The sequence below is a fragment of the Apodemus sylvaticus genome, chromosome 5, assembly GCF_947179515.1.
Source record: "Apodemus sylvaticus chromosome 5, mApoSyl1.1, whole genome shotgun sequence".
Classification (NCBI taxonomy): Eukaryota; Metazoa; Chordata; class Mammalia; order Rodentia; family Muridae; genus Apodemus; species Apodemus sylvaticus.
The window spans coordinates 134,951,682-134,969,167 of NC_067476.1; the positions used below are offsets into that span (position 1 = coordinate 134,951,682).

A 17,486-nucleotide genomic window follows, 5' to 3' on the forward strand; every position below is an offset into this window, starting at 1 on the left:
CTCCCCCCCCACCCTCTCTCTCTCTCTCTCTCTCTCTCTCTCTCTCTCTCTCTCTCTCTCTGTGATTTTCTACTACACTAAGTTTTCTTTCCCTGGTATAGCCTGAGCCTTCAAAGAGAAGGTAAAAACTAGCAGGTGATCTTGACTTGGTTCTGCCATGGAATGAAGTTAATGACAGATTTGCTTCCCTGGGCAAGGCCAAGAAGATTGCATTTTAGGAAAGATTCCTGTTATTAATATGCTTTTCCTCTTATTCTTAAACATATGTGTAACAATCACTAGGTATTAGCCCACCATTTTGAACAGATTTCGGCAGATGAATGAAGAAGTATTGTCTTGTAGTGATACTATATAGACAAGTACATATTTTCTTTCTTTCTTTCTTTCTTTCTTTCTTTCTTTCTTTCTTTCTTTCTTTCTTTCTTTCTTTCTTTCTTTCTTTCTTTTGGTTTTTTGAAACCGGGTTTCTCTGTATAGCCCTGGGGAACTCACTCTGTAGACTAGGGTGGCCTCGAACTCAGAAATCTTCCTACCTCTGCCTCCTATGTGCTGGAATTACAGGCAAGTGCCACCAATGCCCAACTCTTAATTTTTAATAATGATCCAATAAGAATTGTTAAAATTAGCAGGAGGTGGTGGTACATGTCTTTAATCCCAGCACTTGGGAGAGAGAGGCAGGCAGATTTCTGAGTTTAAGGCCAGCCTGATCTACAGAGTTAATTTCAGGACAGCCAGGGCTACACAGAGAAACCATGTCTCGAAAAAAAAATTTTTTTAAATTGATAAAATTATATTAGAAATTATTAATTTCTTTTCTAATAGCACTGCTATTAAGTCCTTCCTGGTAATAATAATAATAAAAAAAAAACTAGCTGGGCGGTGGTGGCCCATGCCTATAATCCCAGCACTCTGGGAGACAGAGGCAGGCAGATTTCTAAGTTCGAGGCCAGCCTGGTCTACAGAGTGAGTTCCAGGACAGCCAGGCCTATACAGAGAAACCCTGTCTCAAAAAAAAAAATCTAAAAAAAATAAAATAAAATAAAAATTACAATAAAATTCTTCCAATCTTCAAGTATCATGAGTTAATTGCTTCTGAGATAGCAACTAGGTACCTACTCCAGTATAGTACTTTCTAAGAGAATGCAAAACTATTAACCAATGGTTATAAAAAGACAAGGAAATATTTACTATAGGTGTAAGGACAGAAGATAAAATGGTGACTGGGTTTATCTATATGAAACTTCACTAAAAACAAAAATTATGCTTTTTACCTTTTAACCAATCTGTTGATCTACTACACTAAGTTTTCTTTCCCTGGTATAGCTGAGCCTTCAAAGAGAAGGTAAAAACTAGCAGGTGATCTTGACTTGGTTCTGCCATGGAATGAAGTTAATGACAGATTTGCTTCCCTGGGCAAGGCCAAGAAGATTGCATTTTAGGAAAGATTCCTGCTAGTAACATGCTTTGCCTCTTATTCTTAAATATATGAGTAATAATCACTAGACATTATCCCACCATTTTGAACAGATTTCGGCAGATGAATGAAGAAGAATTGTCTTGTAGTGATACTATATAGACAAGTACATATTTTACAGATTTTCTTTTTTTCTTTCTTTCTTTCTTTTTTTTTTTTTTTTTTTTTTTTTTTTTTTTTTTTTTTTTTTTTTTTGGTTTTTTGAAACCGGGTTTCTCTATATAGCCCTGGCTGTCTCACTCTGTAGATTAGGCTGGCCTTGAACTCAGAAATCTTCCTGCCTCTGCCTCCTATGTGCTGGAATTACAAGCAAGTGCCACCACTGCCCAACTCTTAATTTTTAATAATGATCCAAGAAGAATTGTTAAAATTAGCGGGAGGTGGTGGTACATGTCTTTAATCCCAGCACTTGGGAGAGAGAGGCAGGCAGATTCTGAGTTCAAGGCCATCCTGGTCTACAGAATTAATTTCAGGACAGCCAGGGCTATACAGAGAAACCATGTCTCGAAAAATAAAATATTTTTTAAAAATTCATAAAATTATATTAGAAATTATTAATTTCTTTTCTAATAGCACTGCTATTAAGTCCTTCCTGGTAATAATAATAAAAAAAAAAAACTAGCTGGGCGGTGGTGGTTCATGCTTGTAATCCCAGCACTCTGGGAGACAAGGCAGGCAGATTTCTAAGTTCAAGGCCAGCCTGTCTACAGAGTGAGTTCCAGGACAGCCAGGGCTATACAGAGAAAACCTGTCTCAAAAAAAGAAAAAAAAAATCTAAAACAAAATAAATAAAAACTACAATAAAACTCTTCCAATCTTCAAGTATCATAAGTTAATTGCTTCTGAGATAGCAACTAGGTACCTACTCCAGTACAGTACTTTCCAAGAGATTGCAAAACCATTAACCAAAGCTCATAAAAAAATAACGAAAAATTTACTATAGGTGCAAGGACAGAAGATAAAATATTGACGGGGTTCATCTATATGAAACTTCACAAAAATCAAAAGTTATGGTTTTACCTTTCAACCAATCTGTTGATCTAGTGATAATGATTTTTTAGTAATATAAGTACTCTTAATGGTTATGCAAGTAAACTATCTTTTTTGTTTTGGTTTTTTTTTTGGGGGGGGGGGGTTGTGGTTCATATGTTTGTTTTTTGAGATAGGGTTTCACTATATAGCCCTGGTTGTCCTGGAACTCACTCTGTAGACCAGGGTGGCCTCGAACTCAGAAAACCAGCTGCCTCTGCCTCTCAAGTGGTGGATTAAAGGCATGTGCCAACACTGGCCAGCTTCAAGCAAACATTCTTGTATAGTTATTTTTCAATAAATGATTTGAATTTATGTTTGCAGTTCTAGTGAAGTTTGTTAAAAAAGGACACTTGGAAAAACCATGTGGTGTATTCTCCTAGAAAAGGTAGAAGATTACTAAAGATTCCATTGGCAAGCATAGCCTCAGGAACATAGCATTGGGTGTAAGGCATTGGGAATAAGGCACTAGGGGTGAGGGCACTGCTACATCAGAGCAGGATTGAGCAAGAGGAGGAGAACTCAGAGTGGGATAACTTAGAAATTTTAAGGCTCCGTGCTGTGGTGGCACACACCTGTAATCCCAGCACTCTGGGAAGCAGAGGCAGGTGGATTTCTGAGTTCAAGGCCAGCCTGGTCTACAGAGTGAGTTCCAGGACAGCCAGGGCTATACAGAGAAACCCTGTCTCGAAACTACAAAAAAAAAAAAAAAAAAAAAAAGAAAGAAAGAAAGAAAGATAGATAGATTAAGGTAATGTAAAACAAAAAGTAAGAGAACAAAATGCAGAATGCAGATGCAAAGAGGAAAATGGAATTCACTTCAAAGAGAGCAGAAAGAACAGGCAGGCTTCTTTACCATGGATAGAATAAGTCTTTTCTTAGTAAGAAGGCTGGGTTAGTGTTATAAAAGAGAACGTTACAGACTTGGATTTTATTCACTTAGCAATAAAATGTTAGAAGCTTTTTCTTTCTCTTTGCAATAAAGTTTGGAACTCAATTTTAGTGAGTTCCTTCTATACTGGTACTTGGTGCTTGGTCTTTTCCTTCATATACAAATGTAAGTATGGATATATATCTCTGTAAGTATGAAATTATGAGATATGTAGCTCAACCCAACTGATTTGAATGGTGACTCTTGAATATGAAAGCATGAATTTATATATGAATTTATGTTTTGATTCTATAAAAGTGTTTTCTTCTGTGGATGTCACTCTTTTTTTCCTGATTCAAAGAAGTTTATTGCTCCCAAACTTCTCTATCCTGACAAGGAAGTGGCATCTAGACAAGAAGAAAGGGGCTCTAGCAATTCATCCTTTACATAATTACCTGCTGCTTTATGATGAGGAGCTAAACAAACAGGAAATGCAGTTTCTGGCCTCAAAAGAACTCCAGCAGGTCAGCTACAGTAGCAAAGTGACTTAGGCTAAAGATAAGGAAATGTTTTCTTATTAAACAGTAGCCATAAATATCTCCCAAGTACAAGTCTTACCCTCAAATGACATTCTTCCCAATCTGCCACCTCAAGAGGAACCAAGAAAGAAGAACAGATGGGACTGGCAAACTGGCACTGCTAATGTTTCCTGTCCTAGCCATTCCAGGTCACTTGAGGTTCTAACTTCTGTTGAGAGGATCCCTGCAATTATCAGATAGGAAAGCAAACCTGGTAACAGTTGAGAATGGAAAACCCAGTGCAGATTCACTTTGTCAATCTAGATCACACTGGGAGAATCTAATACCAGGGTAATATTTGCCAGGATACTTAGTATGCAATAGAGCTTGGGAAAGATTTAAAGGCAACAATGAGTCAAATCAGTCTACTTCTAGGTATATAATAAAGCTTAAAGTGTGATTACATAGAAACTCTTCTACAAAGCACCTGTGATAAAGAGGGTGTTTTCTAAAGCTGAAAGACCTAGCATTTATTGTGGCCACATCTTGAATTAACTAAAATTCAAAGACTTGGGTACTCTCTGGGATTTTTCTTAATTTTATTTTTTGGACCTGAGAAAAATCTTAATCTGGATCTCTCGAGGTGAAAAGATTCACTTTTAAATTAGGCCACAGCTTCTGATAGCAATCTACCTACACAAAGGATATTGAAGATGGCAGATCTTTCACTTTTCTGTTTGTCCTAGAGAGCAAGTTCATTTTATTTATATAATTAATTAATTTATTTATTTTGCTGCATTAGAGCCTATCTCTTTGAAATTCAGGTATATGCTGAAGACCACCTGAGACATCTAACCACATGTCTGAACAACTATTGGATTCTTCAACTTTCCATTGGTCAAAAGCCAGTTTTTGATTAGTTGAACCACAGCCTGAGAGCCATTCTAATAAATACATTTCCTACATTATAGAGAGAGACTCATTCTATCATTTTGTTCACCAGGAGAACCTTTACTAATGCAGCTGTGAGTTTGTTGTTGTTGTTTGTTTTCAGACCCACTGAGGAAGAGGTGCTGGTTAACAATAGTGCTCCACAGTGTTTGCCATGTGTTTCCTTCTTTGCTCTGAGGGTTGTCTCAGAACTATCAGGTGAAAAGTAGTTGCTGTTTAAGTGAACCCAGCCTGAAGGCACTAGACAATATCTTGTTACAGACAATCTCTCTTTAGTTGGTATATTCTGGGGCCCGATCCAGTTGTGGGACACATAGACAACTCCACTAACTGTTGAGTGATGGATATGGAAGCTATCCAGCCTGATGCCCAGAGAGGAAGGGTAAGTGCCTGCTGAGTGCTGTGACTGGAGCTCAGGCAAGATCCAAATTAGCAAAGAGCTCAGCACTGGATCTCTGCCCACAAGGGGAGAAGCAGGCAACTTTACAGTAGGGACCTGGAGTCATATGGGTCCTTCTAGGGCTCGGTGGGAGGGCACACAGGTAGAGTATGGGAGGAAAGGCACTAGTGCTACTGATATGTAAATCTGCAGATCTGGAAAAGGATTGGTTTCAGGCTGGAACCACTGGGTAGTTTCTCTTCGGTGCAGTCTAACCCTAAGGTTGGTGCTCATGTCACTCACGACTCATTAGCCAATCAAAACCTCCAAACAGACCTGCCAGTCAATAGAGGAGGAGGTTCTTCCGGTTACCAAGTCTGAAATTTCCTCTCTGTAACTGAGCAGTCATGATTTGTCGTGTGTGCTTTGTTCTGAGTGTGTCTGCTGGGTGCTGTGAAGGAGCTCAGACAAGCTCAAAACTGGAGACATGGTAAGTGCAGGGTCATCTCTCATAAAGGGGAGGAACAAGCAGCTTAGCAAAGGGTGCAGGTGTGGTGGGTCTTCCCAGCAGCTGGATTGTAAGCAGCATCCAGAGAGCTATGGCTGCCTGTGAGGTCCTATGTGGTTCTAGTCTTTCCTTTAATCCATAGATGGTGTGTGAATAACATTATTATGGAGTCTGCGTCTGCCTCCATAATAAACTTTTGGAGCTTGTGTGTAGAAAAATCCTTTGCAAAATGCCAAACCCGAGAGCCCTCATTTCTTTATTATCTGCTAGAAGTTCTGCCCTTAGCATTTAATGTGTAGGTGTAAGATCTCTTTGTAGTCCTTAATACATGAGTATTATTCCACTGTGTAAATGAACCACATTTTCTCTATCCATTCTTCTGTCATGGGACTTGTAGGTTGTTTCCAGTTTCTGATTCTCACAAACAAGACCGCCATGAACATGAACATAGTGGTGGGACGTGGTCCCCTCTGACATGGTGGGGCATCTTTTGGCTATATTCCCAAGAATGGTATTGCTAGATCTTCAGTGAGATCTGTTTCCAATTTTCTGCGGAACCTCCAGACTGATTTCCAGGGTGGTTGTACCAGTTTGCAATCCCACCAGCAATGGAGGAGTGTTCCTCTTTCTCCACATCCTTGTCAACAAGTGTTGTTACCTGAGGTTTTGATCTTAGCCATTCTGATTGGTTTATGGTGGAATCTCAGGGTTGTTTTGATTTGCATTCCTTGGTCACTAAGGACTTTGAACATTTATTTAGGTGCGTCTCAGTCACTGAAGGTCCCTCTGTTTGTCAATTCTCTGTTTAGTTCTATATACCATTTTTGATTGGTTTGTTTGTTTTTCTGGTTAGCTTCTTGAGTTCTTACATATTTTGGATATTAGTCCTCTATCAGATGTGGGGTTAGTGAACGTTTATTTTTCAATCTGTAGTTTGCCGATTTGTCTTATTGACTAGTCCTTGGCCTTGGAGAAGCTTTCCAGTTTCATGAGGTCTCATTTATCAATTCCTGGTCTTAGAGCATGAGCCATTGGAGTTCTGTTTAGGAAATTTCTCCTGTGCCAATAAGTTCACTTTCCCTCTTTCTCTTCTATTAGATTGAGTGTGCCTGGTTTTATTTTGAGGTCCTTGATCCACTTGGACTTGAGCTTTGTATAGGGAAATAAGAATGGATCAATTTGCATTATTATACATGTTGACTGCCAGGTGACCCAGCACCATTTGTTGAAAGTGCAGTGTTTTTTCTGCTGGATGCTTTTAGCTCCTTTGTCAAAGATCAAGAGACCATAGGTGTATGGGTTCATTTCTGGGTCTTCAATTCCATTCCATTGATTTTCCTGCCTGTCTCTGTACCAATACCATATAGCTTTTATCACTATTGCTCAGTAGTTGATCTTGAGGTCAGGGATGGTGATTCATTCTGCCAGAAGTTCTTTTATTGTTGAGAATACTTTTCGCAGTCCTGGAGTTTTGGTTATTTGACATAAATATGGGATTGCTCTTTCTAACTCTACGAAGAATTGAGTTGGAATTTTGATGGGGATTGCATTGAATCTGTAGACTGCTTTAGGCAAGATGCCCATTTTCACTTTATTATCCCTGCCAATCCATGAGCATGGGAGATGTTTCTATCTTCTGAGATCTTCATCAATTTCTTACTTCAGAGATTTGAAGTTCTTGTCATACAGATCTTTCACTTGCTTGGTTAGAGTCACACCAAGGTATTTTATATCATTTGTGACTATTGTGAAGGGTGTCATTTCCCTAATTTCTTTTTCAGCCTCTTTATTCTTTGAGTATAGGAAGGCTACTGATTTGTATGAGTTAATTTTATATCCAGCCACTTTTCTGAACTTGTTTATCAGGTTTAGAAGTTCTCTGGTGGAATTTGTGGGGTCACTTAAGTGTACTATCATATCATCTGCAAATAGTGATACTGTGACTTCTTCCTTTCCAATTTGAATCCCAATGACCTCCTTTTGTCAATTAATTGCTCTGTCTATTATTTTGAGTACTATGTTGAACAGGAAGGAAGAGAGTGGACAGCTTTGCCTAGTCCCTGATTTCAGTGGGATTGCTTCAAGTTTCTCTCCTTTTATTTTGATGTTGGCTGCTGGTTTGCTGTATATTGCTTTTATTATGTTAAAGTATAGGCCTTGAATTTCTGGTCTTTCCAAGACTTTTATCATGAAGAGGTGTTGGGTATTGTCAAATGAAGTGACATGTGGTACATTTCTTTGAGTTTGTTTATGTAGTGGATTACATTGATAGATTTCCATATATTGAACCATCCCTGCATTCCTGGGATGAAGCCTACTTGATCATAGTGGATGAACATTTTGATGTGTTCTTGCTTTGGTTGGCAAGAATATTTTTGCATCAATAGTCATAAGGAAAATTGGTCTAAAGTTCTGTTTCTTGTTGGGTTTTGGAGTGGTTTCGGTATCAGAGTAATTGTGGCTTCATTAAACGATTTGAGTAGTCTTCCTTGTGTTTCTATTTTGTGGAATAGTTTGAAGAGTATTGGTGTTAAGTCTTCTTCTTTTTTTTTTTTTTCATTTTTTTTTGGATTTGGGTTTTTTTAGAGACAGGGTTTCTCTATATAGCCCTGGCTTTCCTGGAACTCACTCTGTAGACCAAGCTGGTCTGGAACTCAGAAATCCACCTGACCCTGTCCCCCAGAGTGCTGGGATTACAGTTGTGGCCCACCACTGTCCATCCTTAGGTCTTCTGTAAGGTCTGGTAAAACTGCATTTAACCCATCTGGTCCTGGGCTTCTTATGGTTGGGAGACTATTAATAATTGCTTCTATTGCTTTTTTTTTTTTTTTGGATTTGGTTTTTTTTAAAGACAGGGTTTCTCTCTATATATAGCCCTGCCTGTGCTGGAGCTCACTCTGTAGACCAGGCTGGCCTCGAACTCAGAAATCTGCCTGCCTCTGCCTCCCAGAGTGCTGGGATTACAGGCGTGCCCTATTTCTTTAGGGATTATGGGATTGTTTAGATCATTTATCAGATCCTGATTTCACTTTGGTACCTGGTATCTGACTAGAAAATTGTCCATTTCATCTAGACATTCCACTTTTATTGAGTATAGACTTTTGTAGTAGGATCTGATTATTTTTTTTAGATTTCTTCAGTATCTGTTTTTATGTCTCCCTTTTCATTTCTGATTTTGTTGATTTAGATACTGTCCCTGTGCCCTCTGGTTAGTTTGGTTAAGGGTTTATCTAGCTTGTTGATTTTTTTTAAAGAACCAGCTCCTGGTTTGGTTGGTTCTTTGTATAGTTCTTTTTGTCTCTGCTTGGTTGATTTCATCCCTGAGTTTGATTATTTCCTGCCTTCTACTACTCTTGTGTGTATTTGCTTCTTTTTGTTCTAGAGGCTTCAGCTGTGCTGTTAAGTTATTATTGTACTTTCTTTCCAGTTTCTTTGTGGAGGCACTCAGTGCTATGATTTTTCCTCTTAGCACTGCTTTCATTGTGTCCTTTCATGATGTGCCTTCCTTTTCATTAAATTCTAAAGAATCTTCTTTTTTTTTTTTTTTTTTTGTAAATTTGGTTTTTTCGAGACAGGGTTTCTCTGTATAGCCCTGGCTGTCCTGGAACTCAATCTGTAGACCAGGCTGGCCTCGAACTCAGAAACCTGCCTGCCTCTGCCTCCCAAGTGCTGGGATTAAAAGTGTTTCCCACCATAGCCCGGCCTAAACAGTCCTTGAATTTTTTTTTTCTCTTCTAGACAGATTTTCTCTGTGTAGCCCTGGCTGTCCTGGAACTCACTCTTGTAGACCAGGCTGGCCTCGAACTCAGAAACTCGCCTGCCTCTGCCTCCCAGAGTGCTGGGATTATAGGTGTGCGCCACCATTGCCCAGCTCATTTCTTTCTTTATTTCTTCCTTGACAGAGTTATCATTGAGTAGAGTGTTGATTAGTTTCCCTATGTATGTATGTCGGCTTTCTGTTGTTTTTGTTGGTAATGAAGACCAGCCTTAGTCCATGGTGATCTGATAGGGTGCATGGAATTATTTCAATCTTCTTATATCTGGGGAGGTCTGTTTTCTGCCCATGTATATGGTCAGTTTGGGGAAAAGTACTGTAAGGTGCTGAGAAGAAGGTATATTCTTTTGTTTTAGGATAAAATGTTCTATAGATATCTGTTAAATCCATTTGGTTCATAACTTCTGTTAGTTTCACTGTTTTGTCTATTTTGTTTGTGTTTCCCTGATCTGTCCATTGATGAGAGTGGGGTGTTGAAGTCTCCCACTATTATTGTGTGGTGTGCAATGTGAGCTTTGAGCTTTATTAAAGTTTCTTATATGAGTGTGGGTTCCCTTGTTTTTGGAGAATTTACATTGAGAATTGAGAGTTCATCTTGGTAGATTTTTCCTTTGAGTATGAAGTGTCCTTCTGTCTTTTTTGATTACTTTAGGTTGAAAGTTGATTTTATTCGCTATTAGGATGGCTATAGCAACTTATTTCTTGGGACCATTTCTTTGGAAAATTGTTTTCTACCCTTATACTCTAAGGTGTCACGCCCAACCTCGCTGGCAAGGAAGATGAAACACTGGGGAGTTTCTTCCTTCTTGCAGCTTATTTCGGGAACCTTGAACAAAGCTTATTTTCTTCTTTTGGCGGCCCCCAACCCTCTCCCTGCCTGACCTTATATAGCCTAGTCAGCCCCGCCTGCCATAGAGAGATAGCCCACCGTTTTCTCATAGGTGAACTAAGTGAATTCTTCTTTAGCATGTAAGTGTGATAACGAATACAGCACACTACGCATGTACTAAAGTGATTTACTACCAGGGAACTGCATCTGGCCAGCGCCATCTTGTAATGAGGATGAACAAAAGGTGGCTTACTACACTAAGGTAGTGTCTCTTTCTGAGTGAGGTGGGTTTCCTGTATGCAGCAAAATGTTAGGTCCTGCTTATGAATCCAGTCTGTTAGTCTATGTCATTTTATTGGAGAATTGATTCCATTGATATTAAGAGATATTAAGGAGAAGTGATTGTTGCTTCCTGTTATTTTTCTTTTTTTTTTTCTCTCAGTTTTTTGAGACAGGGTTTATCTGTGTAGATCAGGCTGGCCTCGAACTCAGAAATTTGTCTCTGCTTCCCAAGTGCTGGGATTACAGGTCTGTGCCACCACGCCCATTTTCTGTTATTTTTCTTATTAGATTTGGAGTTATGTTTGTGTGGCTCTCTCCTTTTTGGTTTGTTAAAGATTAATTTCTTGCTTTTTCTGATGTGTAGTTTCCCTCTTTTTATTGGTGTTTTCCATTCATTATTCTTTGAAGGGCTGGATTTGTGGAAAGATATTGTGTAAATTTGTTTTTGTCATGGAATACCTTGGTTTCTACATCTATGGTAATTGAGAGATTAGCTGGGTGTAGTCGCCTGGGTTTGCATTTGTTTTCCCTTAGTGTCTGTATGACATGCATCAAAAGGAAAAGGGCTGCCCAGGAACATCTGGCTTTCATAGTCTCTGGTGAGAAGTCTGGCATAATTCTGATAAGTCTGCCTTTATATGTTAGTTGGCATTTTTCTCTTACTGCTTTTAATATTCTTTCTTTGTTTAGTGCATTTGGTGTTTTGATTGTTATATGACAGAAGGAATTTCTTTTCTGGTCCAGTCTATTTGGAGTTCCTTAGGCTTCTTGTGTGTTCATAGGAATCTTTCTTGCCAGGCTGTGGTGGCAGATGCCTTTAATCCCAGCACTTGGGAGGCAGAGGCAGGCAGATTTCTGAGTTTGAGGCCAGCCTGGTCTACAGAGTGAGTTCCAGGAAAGCCAGGGCTACGACAACAACAACAATAACAGCAACAACAACAACAACAACAACAAAAGGGAATCTCCTTCTTTAGGTTAGGGAAGTTTTCTTTTTTGTTGTTGTTGTTGTTGTTTGTGGTTTTTTGATTTGGATTTTTTTGAGACAGGGTTTCTCTGTATGGCTCCTGGCTGTCCTGGAACTCACTCTGTACACCAGGCTGGCCTCAAACTCAGAAATCTGCCTGTGTCTGCCTCCCAGAGTGCTGGAATTACAGGCGTGTGCCACCACCACCCAGCTTGGAAGATTTTTTCTATAATTTGTTGAAGACATTTACTGGCCCTTGGAAATCTTCACTCTCCTCTACACCTATAATCCTTAGGTATGGTCTTCTCTGGATTTCCTGCATGTTTTGGGTCAGGAGCTTTTAGTATTTTGCATTTTCTTTGACTTTGGTTTCAATGCATTCTATGGTATCTTCTGCATCTGAGATCCTCTCTTCTCTCTCTTTTTTTCTGTTGTTGATGCTTGCATCCTTGACTCCTGACTTCTTTCCTAGACTTTCTATGTCCAGAGTTGTTTCCCTTTGTTATTTCTTTACTATTTCTATCTCTACTTTTAAATCCTGGATGGTTTTGTTCAATTCTTGCCCTGGTTTTGTTGTCCTCTCCTGTAATTCTTTAAGGGCTCTTTACTCTTTACCTGTGAATTTCTTTAAGGGTGTTATTTATGTCCTTCTTGAAGCCCTCTTTCAGCATCATGAGCTGTGATTTTAAATCCAAACATTACTTTTCTGATATGTTGGGGTATCCAGGACTTTCTCTTTTCTGAGAATTGGGTGCGGATGATGCCATGTTTTCTTGATTTCCGTTGGTAACATTCTTATGTTTGCCTTTTGCCATCTGGTTATCTCTGGTGTTAGTTGGTCCTGTTGGCTCTCTGGCTGGGTCTTGTCCCTCCTGTGGGCCTGCAAGGCTGTCTCAGCACCCGTGGGTGACCTGCTTTCCCTCAGCTCAGAGTTATGGCACTGCCCAGATCCTGTGTGTAGGTGCAGCCCTAGCAGACCCTGTCCCAGCTGTTTTGGCACTCTGGTGTTCCCTGTGCTGCTGGATGTACCTGTCTGCTCAGTCGCAGGAGAGAAGATCTGTTTTGTTTTTCAATTAATAGTGGATGAACTTAGAATGTAGTTTTGGTACATATAAGTCTATGCTGGTGTATGAACTTCACTATATTTTGAAATGTGGTAGAGAGTATATTATGTTTCTCGAGATGTCATGTGTTGGTATCATTACCTCTATGTTCCATTGGATTGCACATGTGTGGCGTGATTACTGCCTGTGAGGCTTGTTTTGAATTTTTTGAATGGATATGAATATTTTTCCTACATGCATGAATATGTTCATCTTGTGTGCCTGATGCTCACAGTAGGCAGAAGATGGTCTCAGACCTCCTGAACTTGGTCCAATGGACAGTTGTGCTCCTCCATGTAAATATTGGCAATTTAATCCACTTATTTGGTAGACACAGAATACCTCTGGTGAGCCACCTCTCCTGCCCTATGTTGCTGATTCATGATCAATGTTATATAGCTAATATTTTTATCTGTCCATTTGTAAATGTTTGAACATACATCACCTTTTATTAATATCTTATTAATTTTACTTTTGCACCTGCGTCACTTAAGATTTTGGGAAGAATACAGGCTTGGAGTGAATGTATAATTATTTGTAGGAACTTAAGTGAAGACCTCTGTGTTCTTTTTATGTTTTTCATTTGGTTGATTGTTCAATTAATTGCTTTTTGCTAGGGAGTTAGTGTTTCATTATGTATCTGTTGCTGTCCTGGAATAAGTATCTTAGACGAGGCTGACATCTACCTCAATGACATATACCCATGTATGCCTCCTGTCTGCTGGGATTAAAGGCAGGAGTGAATATACCCAGCATGCTCATTGGGTTTTTTTGGGGGGGGGATTAATGGTTATTCATACAGTTTAATTGATGTGTGCTCAGCACTGTTGAAATGTACGCCTGTGTGTCTTTATGTGTGTTAATTTACATTCCATGTCGAAGGCTTCATCCTACTCTCAGGGTTCAGAAATGACAGGTGAACCTCATTCATTATTCAGATTCCTTCTAAAATGCCTTGATTATATTAGAGTATTTGTGTCATGGATCAAGTAGAGGAAATACCAGAATTCTATGACTATATTCTCAATGAAGTAGACATTTAAAATGTTTTCGGCAATATATTCTCTTATATACACATGTATGGGATATTTTAGGGTATACTCACCTATGAAGATGTGCATGTGAACTTCACTCAGGAAGAGTGGGCTTTGCTGGATCCTTCTCAGAAGAGTCTCTACAAAGATGTGATGCTAGAGACCTATGGGAATCTGACTGCTATAGGTAAGGCAGTGAATTTCCTTTTACTTTTTAAAATGTAGGAACAACTCTTCCTTTGTTATTGTTATTTCTTTCTGTGATTTCAGTTGAAAATAATGAAGAATGAGGGCAGTAAACAATCATGGTTCTAAAGTTCACTGAAGTTAGTAACTTAAATTTTGTGTAACTTCCAGTAATGTAACATACACTCTCTGGTACTATATTTCAGGCTACAATTGGGAAGGCCATAATTTTGAAGAACACGTTCAAAGTTCTAGAAGATATGAAAGGTAACATTCATGAGCAACCTGATAAGAATATGTTTTATAAAAAATTTTATTACATCCTCAAAGATTTAAAGAAAAGCAACATGTTTTTAAAAAGGACTTTAGGTTATAGATGATTATTAAATTCTTACAAAAATCATGTACAACAATATCAGGTATCTAATTTATGTTTGCAAGGCATTCCTTTAAGTACAAAGACAAGAAAATAATGCCTTAACACATCTCACCATTTGAATCTCAGCACAATAGAGTTATGCTGTAGAATTAACAGTGTGTTTAATCTCCTACCACTTATATATTGCAAAAGATACATCGAATAAGTGGTAAGTGTATGTCCAAAAACCTCTAATAAACACATGTACATACTAAAGCTGGTGACAATCATATAATTTTAATAATGTTGCCAGATTTTGTGAGATGGACAGTTTATGAGAGTCAATAAAGCTGTTGAGAAACCTTAATCCCTATATTACTTATTTTTTTAAATAGGAATGTCATTAGTTACAATGGATACAAGTCACGTGAACATAGGTATATTGAAAGAAGCAACAACGCCTCCCTCTTCCTACACTATTAGAAGAAATGAAATACTCCCCACATTGAGTAGACTTCTAAATGTGTTAGAAATTTACAAATATTTAGTTTTCCTAGTTACTAGGGGTATTTAATCACACTGTACTAAATCACTATGAGTACTAGGAATGCAAATTCTTCTGTTTCCCTTGGTTCACTTTGCAAATGTAGGATTACTCACACAATAGCAAAGTTTATGAATGAAGTGAGTGTAGTAAAGTTCTGAGTTCTTCCTGTTCCCTTCAGATATGTGAACAAACTCCTATAGGAAAAGGTGCTATAAATGTGAGCCATGCCATCAATGTCCTTCCCTTCCCATGTGCCTTCAAAGATGCAAAAGAACCCACAATGAAGGGGAACTCCATGGAGGTAAACAAAGTGGTAATACATTGAGATCAGGTTGTCCTTGACAATTAGTCCAAATTGTAAACCTTATTCACACAGATGAAAAGATTAATATATGTTTAGAATGTGAGAAATCTTTCACATGGACCAATTGTCTTTGCAGGTATGAATGAAGTCATACTGAAGAACAACCCTCTGAATTTTTTCAGTGTGGGCAAGTCTTTGCATTTCAGAGTCATAACCTAAGACAAATAAGAATTCATACTGGAGAGAAACTCTATGAAGGTGTCCAACATTTTGAAGCCTTTGCGTATCACAGTAGTCTCCTAACACATAAAACAAGAGTTGATGGAGAGAAAACCTATGAGTGTAACCAATGTGGTAAAGATTTTGTGTCTCACAGTTCTCTTCAAAGTCATCAAAGTGTACATACTGGACGGAAAGGTTTTGAATATAACCATTGTGGTAAAGCCTTTGCACAAAACAGTAATCTCCAAAGACATAAAAGAACACATACTGGAGAGAAGTGTTATGAATGTAGTCAATGTTGCAAATGCTTTACACATCCATATGATTTGTTTTATCACAAAAATTTACACACAGGAGAGAAACCCTATGAGTGTCATCAGTGTGGTAAAGCCTTTATAGTTAAAAGTCATCTTCAAATACATAGAAGAACACATACTAGAGAGAAACCCTTTGAATGTAACCAATGTGGTAAAGCCTTTACACAAAGTAGTAGTCTTCTAACGCATAAAAGAATACATACTGGAGAGAACCCTTTTCAATATAACCAATGTGGTAAAGCCTTTTCAAGAAATTGTCATCTTCTAAGACATAAAAGCACACACACTGGAGAGAAACATTTCAAATGTAACCAATGTGATAAAGCCTTTGCAAGAAACTGTCTTCTCCTAACTCATATAAGAATACATAGTAGAGAGAAACCTTTTGAATGTAAGCAATGTGGTAAAGCCTTTAAACAAATTGGAAATCCTCTATCACATAAAAGAGTACATACTGGAGAGAAACCTTTTGAATGTAACCAATGTGGTAAAGCCTTTACACAAAATAGGAGTCTTATAAAACATAAAAGAGTACACACTAGAGAGAAACCTTTTGAATGTAATCAATGTGGTAAAGCCTTTGTGCAAAATAGTAGTCTTGTAATACATAAAAGAATACATACTGGAGAGAAACCTTTTGAATGTAACCAATGTGGTAAAGCCTTTGCACAAAATAGTAGTCTTCTATCACATAAAAGAGTACATACTGGAGAGAAACCTTTTGAATGTAACCAATGTGGTAAAGCCTTTACACAAAGTAGTAATCTTCTCAGACATAAAAGAATACATACTGGAGAGAAACCTTTTGAATGTAACCAGTGTGGTAAAGCCTTTGTGCGAAATAGTAGTCTTGTAATACATAAAAGAATACATACGGGAGAGAAACCTTTTGATTGTAACCAGTGTGGTAAAGCCTTTGTGCAAAATAGTAATCTTGTATCACATAAAAGAGTACATACTGGAGAGAAACCTTTTGAATGTAACCAGTGTGGTAAAGCCTTTGCACAAAATAGCAATCTTCTAAAACATAAAAAAATACATCCTGGAGAGAAACCTTTTAAATGTAACCAATGTGATTAAGCCTTTACAAATATGGGTAATCTTCTAACACATAAAAGAATACATACTGGAGAGAAACATTTTGAATGTAACCAGTGTGGTAAAGTCTGCACATAAGTGTAAGCTCCAATACATAAAAGAAAACATACTGGAGAGAAACCCTATGAATGTCGTCAATGTGGCAAAACTTTTTCAAGTCCATCTGGGTTCATATATCATAAAGGAACACATAAGTCATAGAGGAGAGAAGCCCCTCGAATGCAATCAAGGTTGTTAAGCCTTTTCGTCTTTGTTTTTAATAACTGCATTGTATTCCATTGTATAAATGAAACATTTTCTTTACTCATTTGTCTGCTGAGTGACATTGGGATGGTTTCCAGTTTCTGGTATTACAAATAAAGCTCCTTTGATCATAATGGTGTAGGTGTCCTGTGGTATGGTAGAACATATGTTGGATATATGTCCAGGAGTTGTATGGTTGTGTCCTGAGTAGAATTTTTCCCAGTTTACTAAGAAACTGGCAAATTTATTTCCAGAGAGGTTGTACAAATTCTTACTCCCACCAGCAGTGGAGAAGTGTTCCCCTTGCTCCACGTCCTTGCCAGCATGTGCTGTCCCTGGACTTTTTTTATCTTAGGTATTCTGATGGGTGTAAGGTGTAATATCAGCATCCTTTTTATTTACATTTCTCTGATGACTAAGGATCCACAGAATGAATGACACACAAACAATAGTCCATTTTTGTCATTTTGCTCAGTGCCTGGTCACAGCGAAGG

At 38.3% G+C, this 17,486-nt stretch overlaps 2 protein-coding genes across 2 annotated transcripts; both read left to right on the plus strand.

Moving 5' to 3' along the window:
- Positions 1-5,183: 5,183 nt before the first annotated feature.
- On the plus strand, positions 5,184-14,174 carry LOC127684947 (zinc finger protein 431-like). Its single transcript, XM_052181703.1, has 3 exons — positions 5,184-5,225; positions 13,778-13,904; positions 14,110-14,174. The coding sequence occupies exons 1-3, from the start codon at positions 5,184-5,186 to the stop codon at positions 14,172-14,174; spliced, it is 234 nt and encodes a 77-aa protein (XP_052037663.1).
- Positions 14,175-15,088: 914 nt separating this feature from the next.
- On the plus strand, positions 15,089-16,827 carry LOC127684948 (zinc finger protein OZF-like). Its single transcript, XM_052181705.1, is given in 3 exon segments — positions 15,089-15,109; positions 15,319-15,550; positions 15,608-16,827. Coding segments are annotated over 3 exon segments (1,473 nt in total).
- The last annotated feature ends 659 nt before the right edge of the window (positions 16,828-17,486 follow it).

What these genes read in the sequence shown, in the direction of transcription:
- LOC127684947 (XM_052181703.1), top strand. Translation starts at nt 5,184, where the DNA reads ATGGATATGGAAGCTATCCAGCCTGATGCCCAGAGAGGAAGG. An exon ending in CTGATGCCCAGAGAGGAAGG is followed by an intron (nt 5,226 to 13,777) that starts GTAAGTGCCTGC and finishes GGGATATTTTAG; the next exon opens with GGTATACTCACCTATGAAGA. An exon ending in TGGGAATCTGACTGCTATAG is followed by an intron (nt 13,905 to 14,109) that starts GTAAGGCAGTGA and finishes ACTATATTTCAG; the next exon opens with GCTACAATTGGGAAGGCCAT.